The following is a 17,802-nucleotide window of genomic DNA, read 5'->3' as shown; positions in this document are numbered from 1 at the left end:
TAATATAACACACATGCATTAATTATTAATTACGGTTGCCTATCCTGACATGAAGTTTGTTCAATAGAAAGTATTTGACTCTGATGTGTGCCACAGAAAGTATTTGACTCTAGTGACAAAATTAAGGAAATTAGAAGGGGGATTTCAGCAAGGCCATTTTCTTGCCTGCTGAAATTCTACTCCCCCTTCTGTCTTGGGACTGCAAGGCCTGGCTCACTCAGAATCATTTTGGTAGCTCATGTTGACCAGTAGTGTGTGCCACAGAAAGCAACATTTTTGTATAAAGAAACAAACATTTTGTAATGTTTAAAAAAATAATGATAATACACAAATATTGTCACACAATAACATCACAGAAAGTTAAGTTTAACAAACATTAAATAAGAAATACAAATTTTGATCTTTGCATAATAAGATATAAAATGATAAATCAAATATAAAAATACAATAAATAACATAAACAAATATTGGAAGCTGCAAAGGCTCGACTGAACATTTAATCCCCTTTTTATGGAAAGTTTTCCAGGTATTACCGTTGCCTGGAACTCAAGCCTAACCTAGTCCAGACAGGCAGGACTGTCTGGTGGAACCATCGTGGGTTGCAGTCACAACCAATCTGAAATTTATGATGAAAAATGTTTATATATTCAAAACATTAAATACATTTTCTTGAATTACAATTATTTAATTATCAAATAAGCGGATGATACTACCTCTAGAAATATTACTGCTTATACAAATTCGTACTCCTAAAAATGTGCCTTTAGAAATGAACAAGCAATTACCCAGTTAGTGTCTTCCTCATTATTGTCCACCTCCCCACAGAAGTGGCACAGTTGGCTCAGGTTATCTAGCAAAACGTAATGTCAAGTAGTCTATATATCTTTACATGTATTTTTCTTAGCGAACAAGGGAATAGTATAGCTTTCTTGTAACAGAATTATTTAAATATGTGTTTTAGTGGCCATCTATTCAGAAGATGGATCAAAGATAACCTTCAAAGATAACCATATCTACAGTTATATTAAATTATAAATTGAACATACCAGTGTTTTGGAGGAGAGTGACTGCTATTTCTTCTCATGATGTTAACATCTTTGTCCATATTTGAAAAGATCAATCGACTCCTCCTTCAAAACACATTCAGCAAACGAGGGAAAAATTTTGATGGGCATTCCAGTTTTCCCCAACAAAATTATGTTAAACTTAAGATTTTAATTCGCAAGTATACAACGACACAGCTATAATATAATTTGACAGTTCTGTTTTGCCTTTTAGTCAGTATACCTCCAGATGAGCTTCAATGCCATACAACACTCCTTCTTTCGTGGCTGTCAACTGCTCTTAAATGCAAGTAAATCTAAATGCATGCTCTTCAAACGATCACTGCCCGCACCTGCCTGCCCATCTAGCATCACTACTCTGGACTAGAGGTCGACTGATTAATCGGAATGGCTGATTAATTAGGGCCGATTTCAAGTTTTCATAACAATCAGAAATCGGTATTTTGGGGTACCGATTTGGAAGATTTTTGTCAAAATAAATGACACCTTTATTTAACTAGGCAAGTCCGTTAAGAACACATTCTTATTTTCAATGACGGCCTAGGAACGATGGGTTAACTGCCTTGTTCAGGGGCAGAACGACAGATTTTTTACCTTGTCAGCTCAAGGATTCAATCTTGCAACCTTACGGTTAACTAGTCCAACGCTCAAACCACCTGCCTCTCATTGCACTCCACGAGGAGCCTGCCTGTTACGCGAATGCAGTTAGAAGCCAAGGTAAGTTGCTAGCTAGCATTAAACTTATCTTATAAAAAAACAATCAATCAATCTTAATCACTAGTTAACTACACATAGTTGATGATATTACTAGTTTATCTAGCGTGTCCTGCGATGCATATAATCGATGCGGTGTGCATTCATGAAAAGGACTCGTTGCTCCAACGTGTACTTAACCATAAACATCAATGCCTTTCTTAAAATCAACACACAAGTATATATTTAAACCTGCATATTTAGTTAATATTGCCTGCTAACATGAATTTATTTTAACTAGATAAATTGTGTCACTTCTCTTGCAACAGAGTCAGGGTATATGCAGCAGTTTGGGCCGCCTGGTTCGCCTGGCTCGAACTGTGTGAAGACAATTTCTTCCTAACAAAGACAGCCAACTTCGCCAAACGGGGGATGATTTAATAACGAAAGCGCATTTGCGAAAAAAGCACTATTGTTGCACGACTGGACCTAACCATAAACATCAATGCCTTTCTTAAAATCAATACGCAGAAGTATATATTTTTAAACCTGCATATTTAGCTAAAAGAAATCCAGGTTAGCAGGCAATATTAACCAGGTGAAATTGTGTCACTTCTCTTGCGTTCATTGCACGCAGAGTCAGGGTATATGCAACAGTTTGGGCCGCCTGGCTCGTTGCAAACTAATTTACCAGAATTTTACGTAATTATGACATAACATTGTACAATGTTACAGCAATATTTAGACTTATGGATGCCACCCGTTTGATAAAATACGAAATGGTTCCGTATTTCACTGAAATAATAAATGTTTTGTTTTTTGAGATGATAGTTTCCGGAATCTACCATATTAATGACCAAAGGCTCGTATTTCTGTGTGTTATTATGTTATAATTAAGTCTATGATTTGATATTTGATAGAGCAGTCTGACTGAGCGATGGTAGGCACCAGCAGGCTCGTAAGCATTCATTCAAACAGCAATTTCATGCGTTTTGCCAGCAGCTCTTCACTGTGCTTCAAGCATTGCGCTGTTTATGACTTCAAGCCTATCAACTCCCGAGATTAGGCTGGTGTAACCGATGTGAAATGGCTAGCTAGTTAGTGGGGTGCACACTAATAGCATTTCAAACGTCCCTCGCTCTGAGACTTGGAGTAGTTGTTCCCAGCAGGTATATTTCACTGGTCATTCCCAAAGCCAACTCCTCTTTGGCCGCCTTTCCTTCCAGGTCTCCGCTGCCAATGACTGGAATGAATTGCAAAAATCCCTGAAGCTGGAGACTCATATCTCCCTCACTAACTTTAAGCATCAGCTGTCAGAGCAGCTTACCGATCATTGCACCTGTACACAGCCCATCTGTAAATAGCCCACCCAACTTCCTCATCCCCATATTGTTATTTATTTTTTTGCTCCTTTGCACCCCAGTGTCTCTACTTGCACATTCATCTTCTGCACATCTATCACTCCTGTAATTATTTTGCCACTGTGGCCTATTTATTGCCTTACCTCCCTAATTTTACTACATTTGCACACACTGTATATAGATTTTTCTATTGTGTACTGTACGTGTGTTTATCCCATGTGTAACTCTTTTTACCCCCTATGTTTCTCCCCAATTGGTAGTAGTTACAGTCTTGTCTCATTGTTGCAACTCCCGTACGGCCTCAGGAGAGGTGGAGGTAGAGAGCCATGAGTCCTCCGAAACACAACCCAACCTAGCCGCACTGCTTCTTGACACAACGCACATCCAACCGGAGGAAACACCGTACACCTGGCGACCTGGTCAGCATGCATTTCACCTGGCCCGCCACAGGAGTCGCTAATGCGCGATGAGACAAGGATATCCCTGCCGACCAAACCCTCCCTAGCCCGGTTGACGCTGGGCCAATTGTGCGTCGCCCCATGGCACTCCCGGTCGTGGCCGGCTGCGACGTAGCCTGGGCTCGTACCCAGAGCCTCTGGTGGTACAGCCTTAGACGACTGCGCCACCCGGGAGGCCCCCATGTGTAACTCTGTGTTGTTTGTGTCGCACTGCTTTGCTTTATCTTGGCCAGGTCGCAGTTGTAAATGAGAACTTGTTCTCAACTGGCCTACCTGGTTAAATAAAGGTGAAATAAAATTAAAATAATTAACATCTTGTAGGCATGGGTGAGGAAGGGTACCACACTCACATCTGGATATATTACACACCTTCTCTCTCAGGAATGATCTGAACATATATGTTAATAAAAGTACAGCATTTTGAAACACTTTATTAATTACAATATAGAGATGAATAAACAGAGGGGAATCTGAGAATGCAGGGATTCCAGCAGGGTGTGAGTTGAAGTAGTCAAATCTGGAGCTGACAAGGGCTGGAATGTAAATGACGTGATCATCTCGGATTATGGGCAGTCATTCCCTCGGATGAAGAGCATCTCCGTCTTGCTTATTTATATGCTGTCATCCAGGTGGAAATGACACCTGCATATCTGATGTAGGAAAAGAGATAAGAGAAGTGTCCTGTGAGTGTGTGTGTATATATCTCGTATATATGTATATATTTTTTTAAATTTCTATTAACATTATTGTGTTTTGTGGATGAGGGGTTGGGGGAGGTTGATGGGGATGGTGGAGGTGCTGCGGTGTCTTATTGAGGGTGAGGGACCTATTGGGGAGGGGATTCTTCATGGAGGCACATTCAGTTGTAGTTTTGTTTATTATATTATTATACATTTTATTTTTTTTCTATTATAACAGTTTACTGTGATTATGGATATGCACTCATGTTGACCTATATATTTTAACTTTCTTACACATCTTTGATTTATTATTGTTATTATTCTTTTATTATTACTACTGTACCTACATTCTTAAAAACTAAAACAGAAAGAAGTGTAAAAAACATGATAAGAAATCTCAGCTAGCAAGCAAGTCGCAGCAATGAAGAATTGAGTGTGTGCGCGTTCACGTGAAGGGGGGGGGATTCTGTCAGGGGGAGCTTTTCGGCACAACCGTTCCTCAAGTTATAACACGTTAGTTGCTTACTGGACCCTGGCAATCTGTGTGAAATGTTAGTTTGTTAGCTAGGTAACTACTATCTGTGAAATATTGTTTTCCCTAAACAGTATGTGGTTAATTTTCAGAATGAGAGAATTAGGTGAAAATGAGGCTTTGCTTGCTAAACAAGTGGATTCAGGGATCAAGTGTAGCTGGAGCTTATGCTGTAGGCCAATAGAGGTGAAAGAAACACCACACATTTTCCCTCTTTCAATACAGTGGATAAAAAGGGGTATGCCAGGTGTACTCTCTGCCTAAAAGAGACCAATTATGCCAACGAAGGGTATCATGCTCTGCTGGCACATTTTAGAATAGATGTCCACAGGCACAAAGTGTGCAATGTAGTAACGTGCAGTGTAGCCCACAGATATTGCTTTTGTTGTGTTGAACTTGACAGTAACACTTTTGTGTGAGAGGGGGATTATTAAAAAAATGTACTCTGAACGTTATTTTTGCACACATGTAGCCTTGTGCTCTTGATTGATGTCTACTATAGTGGCCACTATAATAGAGAAAACATACAGTGGGGCAAAAAAGTATTTAGTCAGCCACCAATTGTGCAAGTTCTCCCCCCTAAAAAGATGAGAGAGGCCTGTAATTTTCATCATAGGTAGTACACTTCAACTATGACAGACAAAATGTGGAAAAAAAAATCCAGAAAATCACATTGTAGGATTTTTAATGAATTTATTTGCAAATTATGGTGGAAAATAAGTATTTGGTCACCTACAAACAAGCAAGATTTCTGGCTCTCACAGACCTGTAACTTCTTCTTTAAGTCTCCTCTGTCATCCACTCGTTACCTGTACTAATGGCACCTGTTTGAACTTGTTATCAGTATAAAAGACACCTGTCTACAACCTCAAACAGTCACACTCCAAACCCCACTATGGCCAAGACCAAAGAGCTGCCAAAGGACACCAGAAACAAAATTGTAGACCTGCACCAGGCTGGGAAGACTGAATCTGCAATAGGTAAGCAGTTTGGTTTGAAGAAATCAACTGTGGGAGCAATTATTAGGAAATGGAAGACATACAAGACCACTGATAATCTCCCTCAATCTGGGGCTCCACGCAAGATCTCACCCTGTGGGGTCAAAATGATCACAAGAACGGTGAGCAAAAATCCCAGAACCACACGGGGGGACCTAGTGAATGACCTGCAGAGAGCTGGGACCAAAGTAACAAAGCCTACCATCAGTAACACACTACGCCGCCAGGGACTCAAATCCTGCAGTGCCAGACGTGTCCCCCTGCTTAAACCAGTACATGTCCAGGCCCGTCTGAAGTTTGCTAGAGAGCATTTGGATGATCCAGAAGAAGATTGGGAGAATGTCATATGGTCAGATGAAACCAAAATATAACTTTTTGGTAAAAACTCAACTCGTTGTGTTTGGAAGACAAAGAATGCTGAGTTGCATCCAAAGAACACCATACCTACTGTGAAGCATGGGGGTGGAAACATCATGCTTTGGGGCTGTTTTTCTGCAACGGGACCAGGACGACTGATTCGTGAGATTTTGAGTGAAAACCTCCTTCCATCAGGGAGGGCATTGAAGATGAAACGTGGCTGGGTCTTTCAGCATGACAATGATCCCAAACACACCGCCCGGGCAACGAAGGAGTGGCTTCGTAAGAAGCATTTCAAGGTCCTGGAGTGGCCTAGCCAGTCTTCAGATCTCAACCCCATAGAAAATCTTTGGAGGGAGTTGAAAGTCCTTGTTGCCCAGCAACAGCCCCAAAACATCACTGCTCTAGAGGAGATCTGCATGGAGGAATGGGCCAAAATACCAGCAACAGTGTGTGAAAACCTTGTGAAGACTTACAGAAAACTTTGACCTCTGTCATTGCCAACAAAGGGTATATAACAAAGTATTGAGATAAACTTTTGTTATTGACCAAATACTTATTTTTCACCATAATTTGCAAATAAATTCATTAAAAATCCTACAATGTGATTTTCTGGATTTTTTTCCCCCCTCATTTTGTCTGTCATAGTTGAAGATTACAGCCCTCTCTCATATTTTTAAGTGGGAGAACTTGCACAATTGGTGGCTGTCTAAATACTTTTTTGCCCCACTGTATGTCTGTTAGAATGAAACAATTTCTACTTTAAGATGTTTTTTTCCCAAGTGCAATATTTGTGTGTGTGGTCACAAGCATTCTATTGTGAAGGCTGTCATGGCTAACTGCAATCTTAGTGTATTGTCTAGGCAACAAATAACATTGGATTGCTTTCCTTACATTTTTTAGCTGTGAGTCTGGTTCACATGAACCACTTTTTATTTTACAAATAGAGACTGATCATGTAGATCATATTCTTTGTTGTTTAATTAGTTAAAACCTGCATTTCACCCTAACAGAGATTTTTGTCACCTTTTTGGGCCCTCACCAGTTTGCATCCCTGAAATATGCAACAACTAGGATGGGTTGCTGATATTACTAAGATTGTGCCTTTGGCTTCTGGACAACGAAAGAAAGTTGATATGAAAACCAATAGAACAGGAGAGAAATACTGTAAAACTTTTTTGATTGATAGTTTAGCTGTTGTTGTTAGCTGCTTCGTGCTGCTCCTCTCTCTAGACTCCTACTGCTCCCTGCAGCCTGTCTGTGAGTTGCCTAGAAACGAGTCTCCGCTCTTGCTCACGGCTAACTCTGACTAGAGACAGCCTTTAGTTGACGCAAGAAAGCTACTTTCTAACCCTAAACTCACTGTACATTAGCTACTATTTTTGCCAAAATAATAATTCCAGTCAACCAAGACACTGTTCCAGTTTTATGACTGACACGATTTGTTAAATTCGGACACCAATTTCATTCCACATAATTATACAAATTAACCTATAAACTGATAAGCATGACAGGACAAGTTTTTATTTTCTGCAGCTAACAGACTAACAGGAAGCAGAATCTGAATTTAATTTAAAATAAAGGAAGTATAATTTAAATTAAATTAAATCTGAATGAATGATTCTAAACATCATCATAGATCATGTTATTTTGACATGTATGGTTACCAATACCATGTAGCATGTAGCATAAGGTTGAAAACGGATTCTCCTAAAAAATAATTTTAAATCATTTCAGTGGTCTGGAAATATTATAGGATCATGTTGTGAGTTGTCTTTAATAATTTATAATTCCCTTAAAGATAAAAACATATATTTATATAATATATATATATATATAACAAAAATATATACATTTCCCAGAATGGATAAGATCAAACACTACAGTATGGAAGGGAACAATCTAACATCTCATGACAAAGAAAAATGTAATAAAATATTTGTTAAATTAATGAGACTCATGTTTCACGTCTCGGTTGAATTATTTTTTTCTATTCAAATTCTGCTTGATGTGGGGTGTGGTCAATTCATTGTTTTCAATTCAGGAATTCCGAATTGACCTCAACCCTGCTCTGCAGATTATTTCAGAAAAAGACACTTGACCGGCTTCCTGGCACTGTGTGAAGAGTGAAATCTGTGTGTCTGTGAGCCCTTGCTGGTAGGACCTTAGGCTGTTGGTGAACGGTGCAGTACACTGCAATGCAGGAGGCCTTTAAATCATCTCTGTCTATCTATATGACCATCGCTTTCTCTCGTTCTCTCGCTCTGTCTCTCATATCCATCCCACTGCCTTATCTCACCGTCTCTTTCGCTTGCTCTGTGAGGGGGCGGTATCAGCTAAGGTGAACTGGGAGAAGAGTGAGGGTCTGATTTATGGGGAGATGGGCCAGAGAATCACATTTTATTGGTCACATACACATATTTAGCAGATGTTACTGCGGGTGTAGCGAAATGCTTGTGTTCCTAGCTCCAACAGTGCAGTAATATCTAACACTTCACTACAATACACACATATCTAAAGTAAAATAATGGAGTTAAGAAATATATAAATATTAGGACGAGCAATGTTGGAGTGGCATTGATTTAAAATACAGTAGAATAGAATACAGTATATACATATGAAATGAGTAAGGCAGTATGTAAACATTAAAGTGACCAGTGATTTTATGTATATAGGGCAGCAGCCTCTAAGGTGCAGGGTCGAGTAACCAGGTGGTAGCCGGCTAGTGATGGCTATTTAACAGTCTGATGGCCTTGAGATTGAAAAACAGCTTCTATCTCTCGGTCCCAGCTTTGATGCATACTCTGATTTCATACTCTTCCTGGGGAGCTACAGTTGGGTAGGGAGGAAGCTCATAGGGGTGTTCTTGGGGACCTCAGAATTTCAGGAGAGAAATTGGGAGGGGCTGGTAGACAAGATTATGTCTAAATGGTGGTGTTGTTGCCACTGATGTCTTTCAGGGGAAAGGTCCTGCTCACTAACAACTTGGCTGATTCAATTCTCTGGCACACGCTGATCATGTTGGAGCCCCCCCCAAAGACTCTGATCAAAAACCTGAGTGAGCATGAAGGGACCAAGAACTAGTTGGCAGGGTGTAGGCTTTCTGTCTACAAGCTGCACAGAGACTTCTGTAGCAGCATGGGGTGTGCTGGTGAGACACTGCATGGGCTGTTCTAAGGAGGGCAGGGGGCCTTGGATACGACAGGCACTTGTTCTTGTTGGATCTTGTGCAGGTTTTATCAACCATTACTCCGTTCTTAGGGTGTGGAAAGAGACTCTTAACTGTTCACAGAGACGTTTCACAGCCTAGAGCCTTGTGGCTCCCCTATGTTCCACAATCCCCTCATCCAGACCAGTGTGCTGACCTCTGCTAACTTGTGGGCCAAACCTTGTGAGAGCGGGGTTCACAAGGTTGGGTGACCTGAGAGAGGAGGATGGATGGAAATCTGCTAGCGACATGGGGAGGCTGGTGGAAGGGGGTCCATGCTACTGGGTTCCTTCAGAGAGCTGCTGGGAAATGGGCAGAGACTGGGCCGAACACAAGCCTCTCTCTCGCTGTAACAACTCTATGGCTGACTGCAGTGGTGGCAAACAGAGAGGAGAGGAATGTTTAAAGCACTTTACTGAAGCACACTGAATTTACTTGGCGACGATTTGTACGGATAGTTTCTAACCTCTGTGTCCCTCTTGTCTGTTTACAGATCCATACACAACGAGATGGAGAAGAACAGGTAGGTCGAATCCCACATCAAGTTCTCTGTCTCTTTCTGTCTCTCCGTCTCTCTCCTCATTCCCACATGGATAGTTAGGAGCACCAGAGAGTTATTACCGGGAAATGAACAGTGCAGAATGCAGCCCGGAGGATAACCCTACTGCTTATCCTACAAGGGACCACTGGTCTCTCTTTGGCCTCTCCCTGGCTGTGCCTGGTCTCTCTTTGGCCCACTAACACACTGCTGGAGGAGAGAACAGTGAGACTCATTCCCTCTGTCAACTTCTGTGTGTGTGTGTGTGTGCTCGTATGAACCCACTTAAAACGCCTACCACCTTGTCTCAGTCCAAGTCCTCTGTTACAGTGAGTCCCATAGCAGCTTAGCCTGCCTGCCTGGTGGAGCTGGCCACTGTGTAACCTGACTCTGTCACGTTATGGCATCCCAGTGTTCTGCCCTTTGGACTAGTTCATACTAAGCTAAGCCTCGGGCCAGCTGAGGAACATCACCTGGATGTGTTCCACTCCGTTGTGTATTTGTTTGTCTCCTGTGTGTTTATTGGAGAGCGAGAGGGGGTGTGTGTGTTTTCCACGGTGGCTCTGTGTCGCTCTCTCACCCAGGAGCATTAGAATAGTTATTACTCATTCATGCTGCAGTTGAAATTGATAAACACATACTATGATCACATATCCCTCTGGAGTACTCCCAGTACCAAATATTCTCCATACACCTAGCCTTGAGCTTCAAATAACATTTCAAATGTTCTCAACTAGCCCACATTTGTGCAATTTCACCCCACTCATGCACACGTGGCCTTTGGGGTGCACGCAAGCATATACACACACGCACAAAATTGGTTGTACCTCCTCCCGCCTGCCTGTGTGTGCATGTAGCAGCCTCCAGTTGGAGGTGTTTTATGTGTGTTGTGTAGCAGGATCTTGTGGTCAACTTTAGCTGCACAGAGAGAGGGGGAAGTGAGGAGAGGAGATAAAGGGGGGATAAATAAAGGGATACAGAACAGCTTAATGTAAATCTAGTGATCACCACACCTCTCCTCTATGCTTAGTAACAATGTTGTTCAAATGTACATGGAACTACAGATGTCGGATCTTAATTTGATCGCTGGGAATTTTCCTTCTGCATCAGGGAATTCAAATGAGCCTTATGAATCCCTGAAAATGAACAGTTCTCTCTCTCCATGCGGGGGCAGTCGAGTCATTGAGGTTTGTTATCAAAATAATATTCTCTCTCTCGCTCGCTCAAACACTAGGCCCTAATACTGCAACATTCAAATGTACAAACAAGTATCTGAAATTCAGCCATACATATCAACAACTGTCTTTTTGTATAGCTTAATAACACAAGGTCTCCGCTAGGCTACAACATACAAGTGTCAAGTGTTTCCTAAGGTTATGAATGAACTGTCAAAATAGAGTTGAATCTGGGTTGGTCTAGCGGTTAGGGCCGCTGCCTTCACGTATAGGCCTACTGTGTTGCTGTGGCTTCCATTCCGGCCCATGCACTTCTGGCACAAATAACGCAATTCCCCTGATTGACTTGATTAAGTTACACATTTCAAATGTGGACAGTCAAGGGATATTTTACCCCTGATCTTGATAAGAAATTACCATACCAGAACGTTTCGGATAACATAAATAGGAATCAAATTACATAATAAAAATAGGCTACACCAACATTAGTTTCCATTCATACAAAGTGTCAGGTAAATTGCCACAGTAGATTTGCTGTGGTAAACAAGGAAATTAGTTGTTCTATTGAACGGAATAATTGTCAATCGCCCTTAGTCTGTTCAAACAGGGCTACGCTGTTCTGATGACAACACCAACCAGATGGTGAAACACTGGTTTTGAAGTTCGCAGGTGGGGCTACCTCATCACGTGGCCATGACCGACTCATGTACGCTGCACAAGCAGGACAACATCTTTTAGGGAGTGGTAATGAGGTTACCAAAAGTGGTTGTAATTGAGATCAGCATTGTGGTTGAATTAGCTGTCGATTTTAATCTAGAGCCATTGATGGTTGCAACTTGCAATAGGCCATTTGATTATATTCCTACAGGCTACATTCTGTAGGCTAACCATTAACCTATCCATTGTCATATAATACAAGGTGTGAAAACCTATAATGGGCTACTGTTTGTTTCACTGGCTGAGTTGAGAAGCTCATCAGTTGATTGACAGATGTAGTCCTACTGTAGAGCGATAAACTTTCCTCCAGTGTGGATGCTCTCCCATGTTTTATAGTTAGGCTATGTATCATTTTGATGGTCTTTAGTGTGGATTAGTAGCCTGTATTGTGTGGCTTTAATATATTCATTTTGTAAAGCTGTCAAGATGTTTATGCATTTGAGCCTATCCAAAGACGATTTCGTTGAGCTGAGACACTTTTCTCTGATGTGTATATTCAGACTTCGATTTACTTCTTGAAAACATTGAAATAAATGCAATTTACCCCCCAGAGTCGATGTCCACGAGCCCCCACGGAAGTCTAATTAGCATAATTTAAAATATTGTGTTTAAACTAGACATACAATGAGCTCCAAAATTGTTGAGACAGTGACTTTGTGTTTGTTTTCGCTCTGTATTGCAGCACTTAGGATTTGAAATGAGACAGTGACTTTGTGTTTGTTTTCGCTCTGTATTGCAGCACTTAGGATTTGAAATGAGACAGTGACTTTGACGTCAAAGTGCAGACTGTCACTTTTAATTTGACAGTATTTTTGTCAATATTGGGTTAACCGTTTAGAAATTCCAGTACTTTTTGTACATAGTCCCAATAGAAAGGAATGGTAAAAAATATATTGTGTCATTTTGGAGTCACTTTTATTGCAAATAGAAATAGAATGTTTCTAAACACTACATTTCATTTGGATGCTACCATAATTACGGATAGTCCTGAATTAATCAGGAATAATGATGAATGAGAGTTAGACGCACAAATATTATACATGTCTTGGGGGTATGATATTTGTGCATCCTCTATGAATACTGATGATATATAGGCATGTTGTTTTGAATTATTTTGTTTTAAGCCTTTCCCAAACCATAGCCCACCCCTAACCTTAATCACTTGGAATGAATGCCTAAACTGTTAACCCATTTTTAGTTGTTTCTGTTTTAACCTTGTAACCACAGATAATTAATGCAGCAAAAATAGACATTTGTTCATGAGTCAAAGGGCAGTGGGCCAGATTCGAACCCATGCCGTCTCTGGCAATATGTGTGCCGGGTTAAGCGGCTGTAACCCGCTGGACCACATAGGCACTGATATAACCAAACATGTATTCTGCTTATTGCTTGCCTTCAACATATATAATAAAACAATTTATCTTATGTTTCCCTAATGAAAAATACATCTACCCCCTACAAATGTTAGTTTATTATAACCCACATAAGAACTCACACGAGATGCGCTGTAGTCCTCAATTAGCCTACATAAGGTATACTGTAGGTATGGTACTGCACTGTATACAAACACTGCTTCTGGCTACCCCCTGGTGGCGATTCTAAATATTTCTTCTGATATTAAAATTCTCCCGCAACGAAAGGGTTCAAATTAAGATTGGACATCTGTATAGAAGATGATTCCACTTCACTGTACTGTTTGAAAATAATCAAATACATTCCTCTTCAAAATGGACCTACATATCTTCAACAAGTGTTTTTTTTAGGCCTACTCGCACTCATTTCCTTACCAGAACAGATGAAACATTTCTGGAAGACTGTTTGATGCAGTCCATTTCATTTATAGAGTCATGAGAAGGTGCAGGCCCTAGACAGGCACAAGTTTGTGGTTGAAAGTGATCATAGGTCAGGGGTGAAATTACTGCAGAAGAGCTACAGGGAGCGAGAGCTGACTCCATATGAGGTGAACAATGACTGCTGAGAGGGTTTAAGGGAACTGATTTAATTATGCTTCTCCCTTTCGCTCTCCCTCTCTTTCTCTCTCTCTTTCTCTCTCTCTGCAGAAGAGCACACCTACGGCTGTGTTTAGAGCGATTGAAATCCCTCGTTCCATTGGGACCAGACTCCAACAGGCATACCACCCTCAGCCTGTTGATGAGAGCCAAGAAACATATTGGGGTGTGTGTGCCGGGAAGTAATCAGTTCCAAGTGGTTTCTGATTCAAGAGGGCAATTTGATTGACCATTGTAGAGGTCAGAAGAGGGGGCTTGTCTGTTTCTGCCTCAACTAACCCCTTTGCATGGTTACAGCAACAGTTAGCCTGGCTAGCTAGAGGGTAATGAGTATAGCATTAACTCTGGTGAGTGACTGGTGTACAGCTAGGTTTGTTGTAGAGTACACAGCTGTTGGTTAGGTGATTAAGGTGGAGTGAAGTGGCAACTTGTTAAAAAGTAAACCCTGCATCACTCAAGGACCAGGGTTACCTACCCTGTAGAGCAGGGATTTTTTTTAAACATTTTATTTTTTTCTCACCTGAGTAGTCTCATTTCACTGCCAAAAATAAAATTTAACTATCTAGTGTTCAGAGAAATAACAGCACAATGTCAAATACAGGTAGCCTAGTCAAATAATTAACATCCAATCACGTTAACCGTTACTCTCACGGGAATTCCACTAACGATCCGTATGTTGCCAAACATAGCTGCTGCTCATGTTGGTATCTCAAATCAAAATCAAATCAAATCAAATGTATTTATATAGCCCTTCGTACATCAGCTGATATCTCAAAGTGCTGTACAGAAACCCAGCCTAAAACCCCAAACAGCAAGCAATGCAGGTGTAGAAGCACGGTGGCTAGGAAAAACTCCCTAGAAAGGCCAAAACCTAGGAAGAAACCTAGAGAGGAACCAGGCTATGTGGGGTGGCCAGTCCTCTTCTGGCTGTGCCGGGTGGAGATTATAACAGAACATGGCCAAGATGTTCAAATGTTCATAAATTACCAGCATGGTCGTATAATAATAAGGCAGAACAGTTGAAACTGGAGCAGCAGCACGGTCAGATGGACTGGGGACAGCAAGGAGTCATCATGTCAGGTAGTCCTGGGGCATGGTCCTAGGGCTCAGGTCCTCCGAGAGAGAAAGAAAGAGAGAATTAGAGAGAGCATATGTGGGGTGGCCAGTCCTCTTCTGGCTGTGCCGGGTGGAGATTTTAACAGAACATGGCCAAGATGTTCAAATGTTCATAAATGACCAGCATGGTCGAATAATAATAAGGCAGAACAGTTGAAACTGGAGCAGCAGCACGGCCAGGTGGACTGGGGACAGCAAGGAGTCATCATGTCAGGTAGTCCTGGGGCATGGTCCTAGGGCTCAGGTCCTCCGAGAGAGAGAAAGAAAGAGAGAAGGAGAGAATTAGAGAACGCACACTTAGATTCACACAGGACACCGAATAGGACAGGAGAAGTACTCCAGATATAACAAACTGACCCTAGCCCCCCGACACATAAACTACTGCAGCATAAATACTGGAGGCTGAGACAGGAGGGGTCAGGAGACACTGTGGCCCCATCCGAGGATCTGTACCGTATCTGTACTGATGGCACAAAAGTCATGACTGGGAGACATAGTGGAGTGGTAACGCGCATGCAAGCAGTTGCTCCCGACGCCACTTGGGTACACTGCAGCATCCACGAAAGGCTCTTGCTGCCAAGGGAATGCCTGACAGCTTGAAAGACGTTTTGGACACTACAGTGAAAATGGTTAACTTTGTTAAAGCAAGGCCCCTAAACTCTTGTGTATTTTCTGCACTATGCAATAATATGGGCAGCGACCATTGAACATTTTTACAACATACAGAAGTGCGCTGGTTATCAAGGGGCAAAGTATTGACAAGTTTTTTTTATTGAGAGACAAGCTTAAAGTTTCCTTTACTGACCATAATTTTCACTTGTCTGACTGCCTGCATGATGATGAGTTTCTCACATGACTGGCCTATCTGGGTGATGCTTTTTCTCACCTGAATGATCTGAACCTAGGATTACAGGGACTCCGCAACTATATTCAGTGTGCAGGACAAAATTGAGGCTGATTAAGAAGTTGGAGCTCTTTTCTGTCTGCATTAACAAGGACAACACACAGGTCTTTCCATCATTGTATGATTTTTTTTGTGTGCAAATGAACTCAAGCTTATGGACAATGTCAAATGTGGTATAGCGAAGCACCTGAGTGAGCTGGGTGCGCAATTACACAGGTACTTTCCCAAAACGGATGACACAAACCACTGGGTTCGTTATCCCTTTCATGCCCTGTCTCCAGTCCACTTACCGATATCTGAACAAGAGAGCCTCATCGAAATTGCAACAAGTGGTTCTGTGAAAATTGAATTTAATCAGAAGCCACTGCCAGATTACTGGATTGGGCTGCGCTCAGAGTGTCCTGCCTTGGCAAATCGTACTGTTAAGACACTGATGCCCTTTGCAACCACATACCTGTGTGAGAGCGGATTCTCGGCCCTCACTAGGATGAAAACTAAATACAGGGACAGACTGGGAAATGATTTAAGAGTGAGACTCCAATGCAACCCAACATTGCAGAGTTATGTGCATCCTGTTCTTTTGTCACACCGGGTTGTGACAAAAACTCACACTCATTCTTATGTTTAATAAATGTATCGTATAGTGTGTGTGGCAGGCTTACAATGATGGCAAAAAACGCCATTTGAGAGTGCGCTGGTGCTAGAGGGGGTACTTAGCTGGAGGTTGAATGTTTGAAAGGGTACGGGACTATAACAAGTTTGGGAACCACTACTGTAGAGGAACCAGTCCATGGTTAACTATGTGTGCATGAGGCCAGTACAGTATATTAAAGTTAACTGTCCAGTGTGTCCAGATGTCTAAAATTGTAATTAAGTATGTTATAGTGCTGAGCAATTAACCAAAATGTAGGTTATTTTTCAGTTTTTAAACAACTAATTGACCGACGTCGGTACAAATATTTGAATTCCATTTTGTTCATTTTTTTCTGAGCTCAATGCAGACATTGCACAGCTTCTCTAGAGATAATCAGATCCAGTCTGAACTGTGCAAAGTAGTAGGGATTTGTAGTTTTCAACAGGCCAATAATCTACATAGTTTTGTGCATAAATCGTGGTAATTCACTAAAATTACCAATATCCATTTTACATTTACTTGTCCATTCTCTGATTCTTTCATGATCTAAGTGATTGAGAGTTGGTATTCAGCAGTCAGAAAATATGCCTTATTTACTTTTAAGAACTACTAAAATTGTGATTTTGTCAGACAGCATAGGCAGCTGCTCTATAGAAATGAGATGAGGACTTAGAATGAAATAATAAAGTCATCAAATAAATATAATACACACAACATCTGAAATATTTTATTAAAATAATGTGAGTAAATGATGATTAATAAGTGGTAATGGGAAGTCACTACCATCATGGGATTTTTATTAATAGGTTTATTCTGTGTTAGAGCATTCCACCCAAATAATCGAAATGGAAGGACCGTGATAATCTTTTAATAATTTAACCGAAACCGAACAGACCAAAAAGCACTAATCACTCAGCACTAGTTTGTTAAAAAGCAGCTTTTCTGTTGGAATGGATGAGTCAACATTTATTTGAGTTAACAGAATATGAACGTTTAAAAGTTAGATTTTCACTGGACAGTTGCTACACGGTATCACTGTTACATACAGTAATGAGGTCAGAGGTTGCAGGAGGGCAAGAGGAGATGTTAGCATGTTTTAAAGTAGCTGCCACAACGCGCGCACACGCAAAGTGAGGATGTTGTCTGACTGTGTAATGCTGTCTGACTGTATGTGTGTGTCTGCTGTAGAGGTTGGAGGAGAGCGAGCGGAGAGCCCAGCATACCTTAGACCAGCTGCAGAGGGAGCAGAGGCACCTCCAACGACGTCTGGAGCAGCTAGGGGTGGAGAGAACACGTATGGACAGCACAGGATCCACCGTCTCCTCCGACAATCCAGATGCAGACCAGGGTGAGCACAC

At 41.4% G+C, this 17,802-nt stretch overlaps 1 protein-coding gene across 3 annotated transcripts in view; it reads left to right on the top strand.

Annotated features, from left to right (window-relative positions):
• Window positions 1-17,802, top strand: part of LOC112262689 (max dimerization protein 1-like) — a 31,392-nt gene that overhangs the window by 9,702 nt on the left and 3,888 nt on the right. For all 3 annotated transcript variants that reach the window (XM_024438385.2, XM_024438383.2, XM_024438382.2), the window contains 3 exons: window positions 9,845-9,874; window positions 13,842-13,956; window positions 17,633-17,792. In XM_024438385.2, the coding sequence (XP_024294153.1) occupies window positions 9,845-9,874; window positions 13,842-13,956; window positions 17,633-17,792 (305 nt within the window). The remainder of the gene's footprint in view (window positions 1-9,844; window positions 9,875-13,841; window positions 13,957-17,632; window positions 17,793-17,802) is intronic.

The sequence above is a fragment of the Oncorhynchus tshawytscha genome, linkage group LG12 (assembly GCF_018296145.1).
Source record: "Oncorhynchus tshawytscha isolate Ot180627B linkage group LG12, Otsh_v2.0, whole genome shotgun sequence".
Taxonomy (NCBI): Eukaryota; Metazoa; Chordata; class Actinopteri; order Salmoniformes; family Salmonidae; genus Oncorhynchus; species Oncorhynchus tshawytscha.
This window is presented reverse-complemented; position numbering and strand designations above follow the sequence as displayed.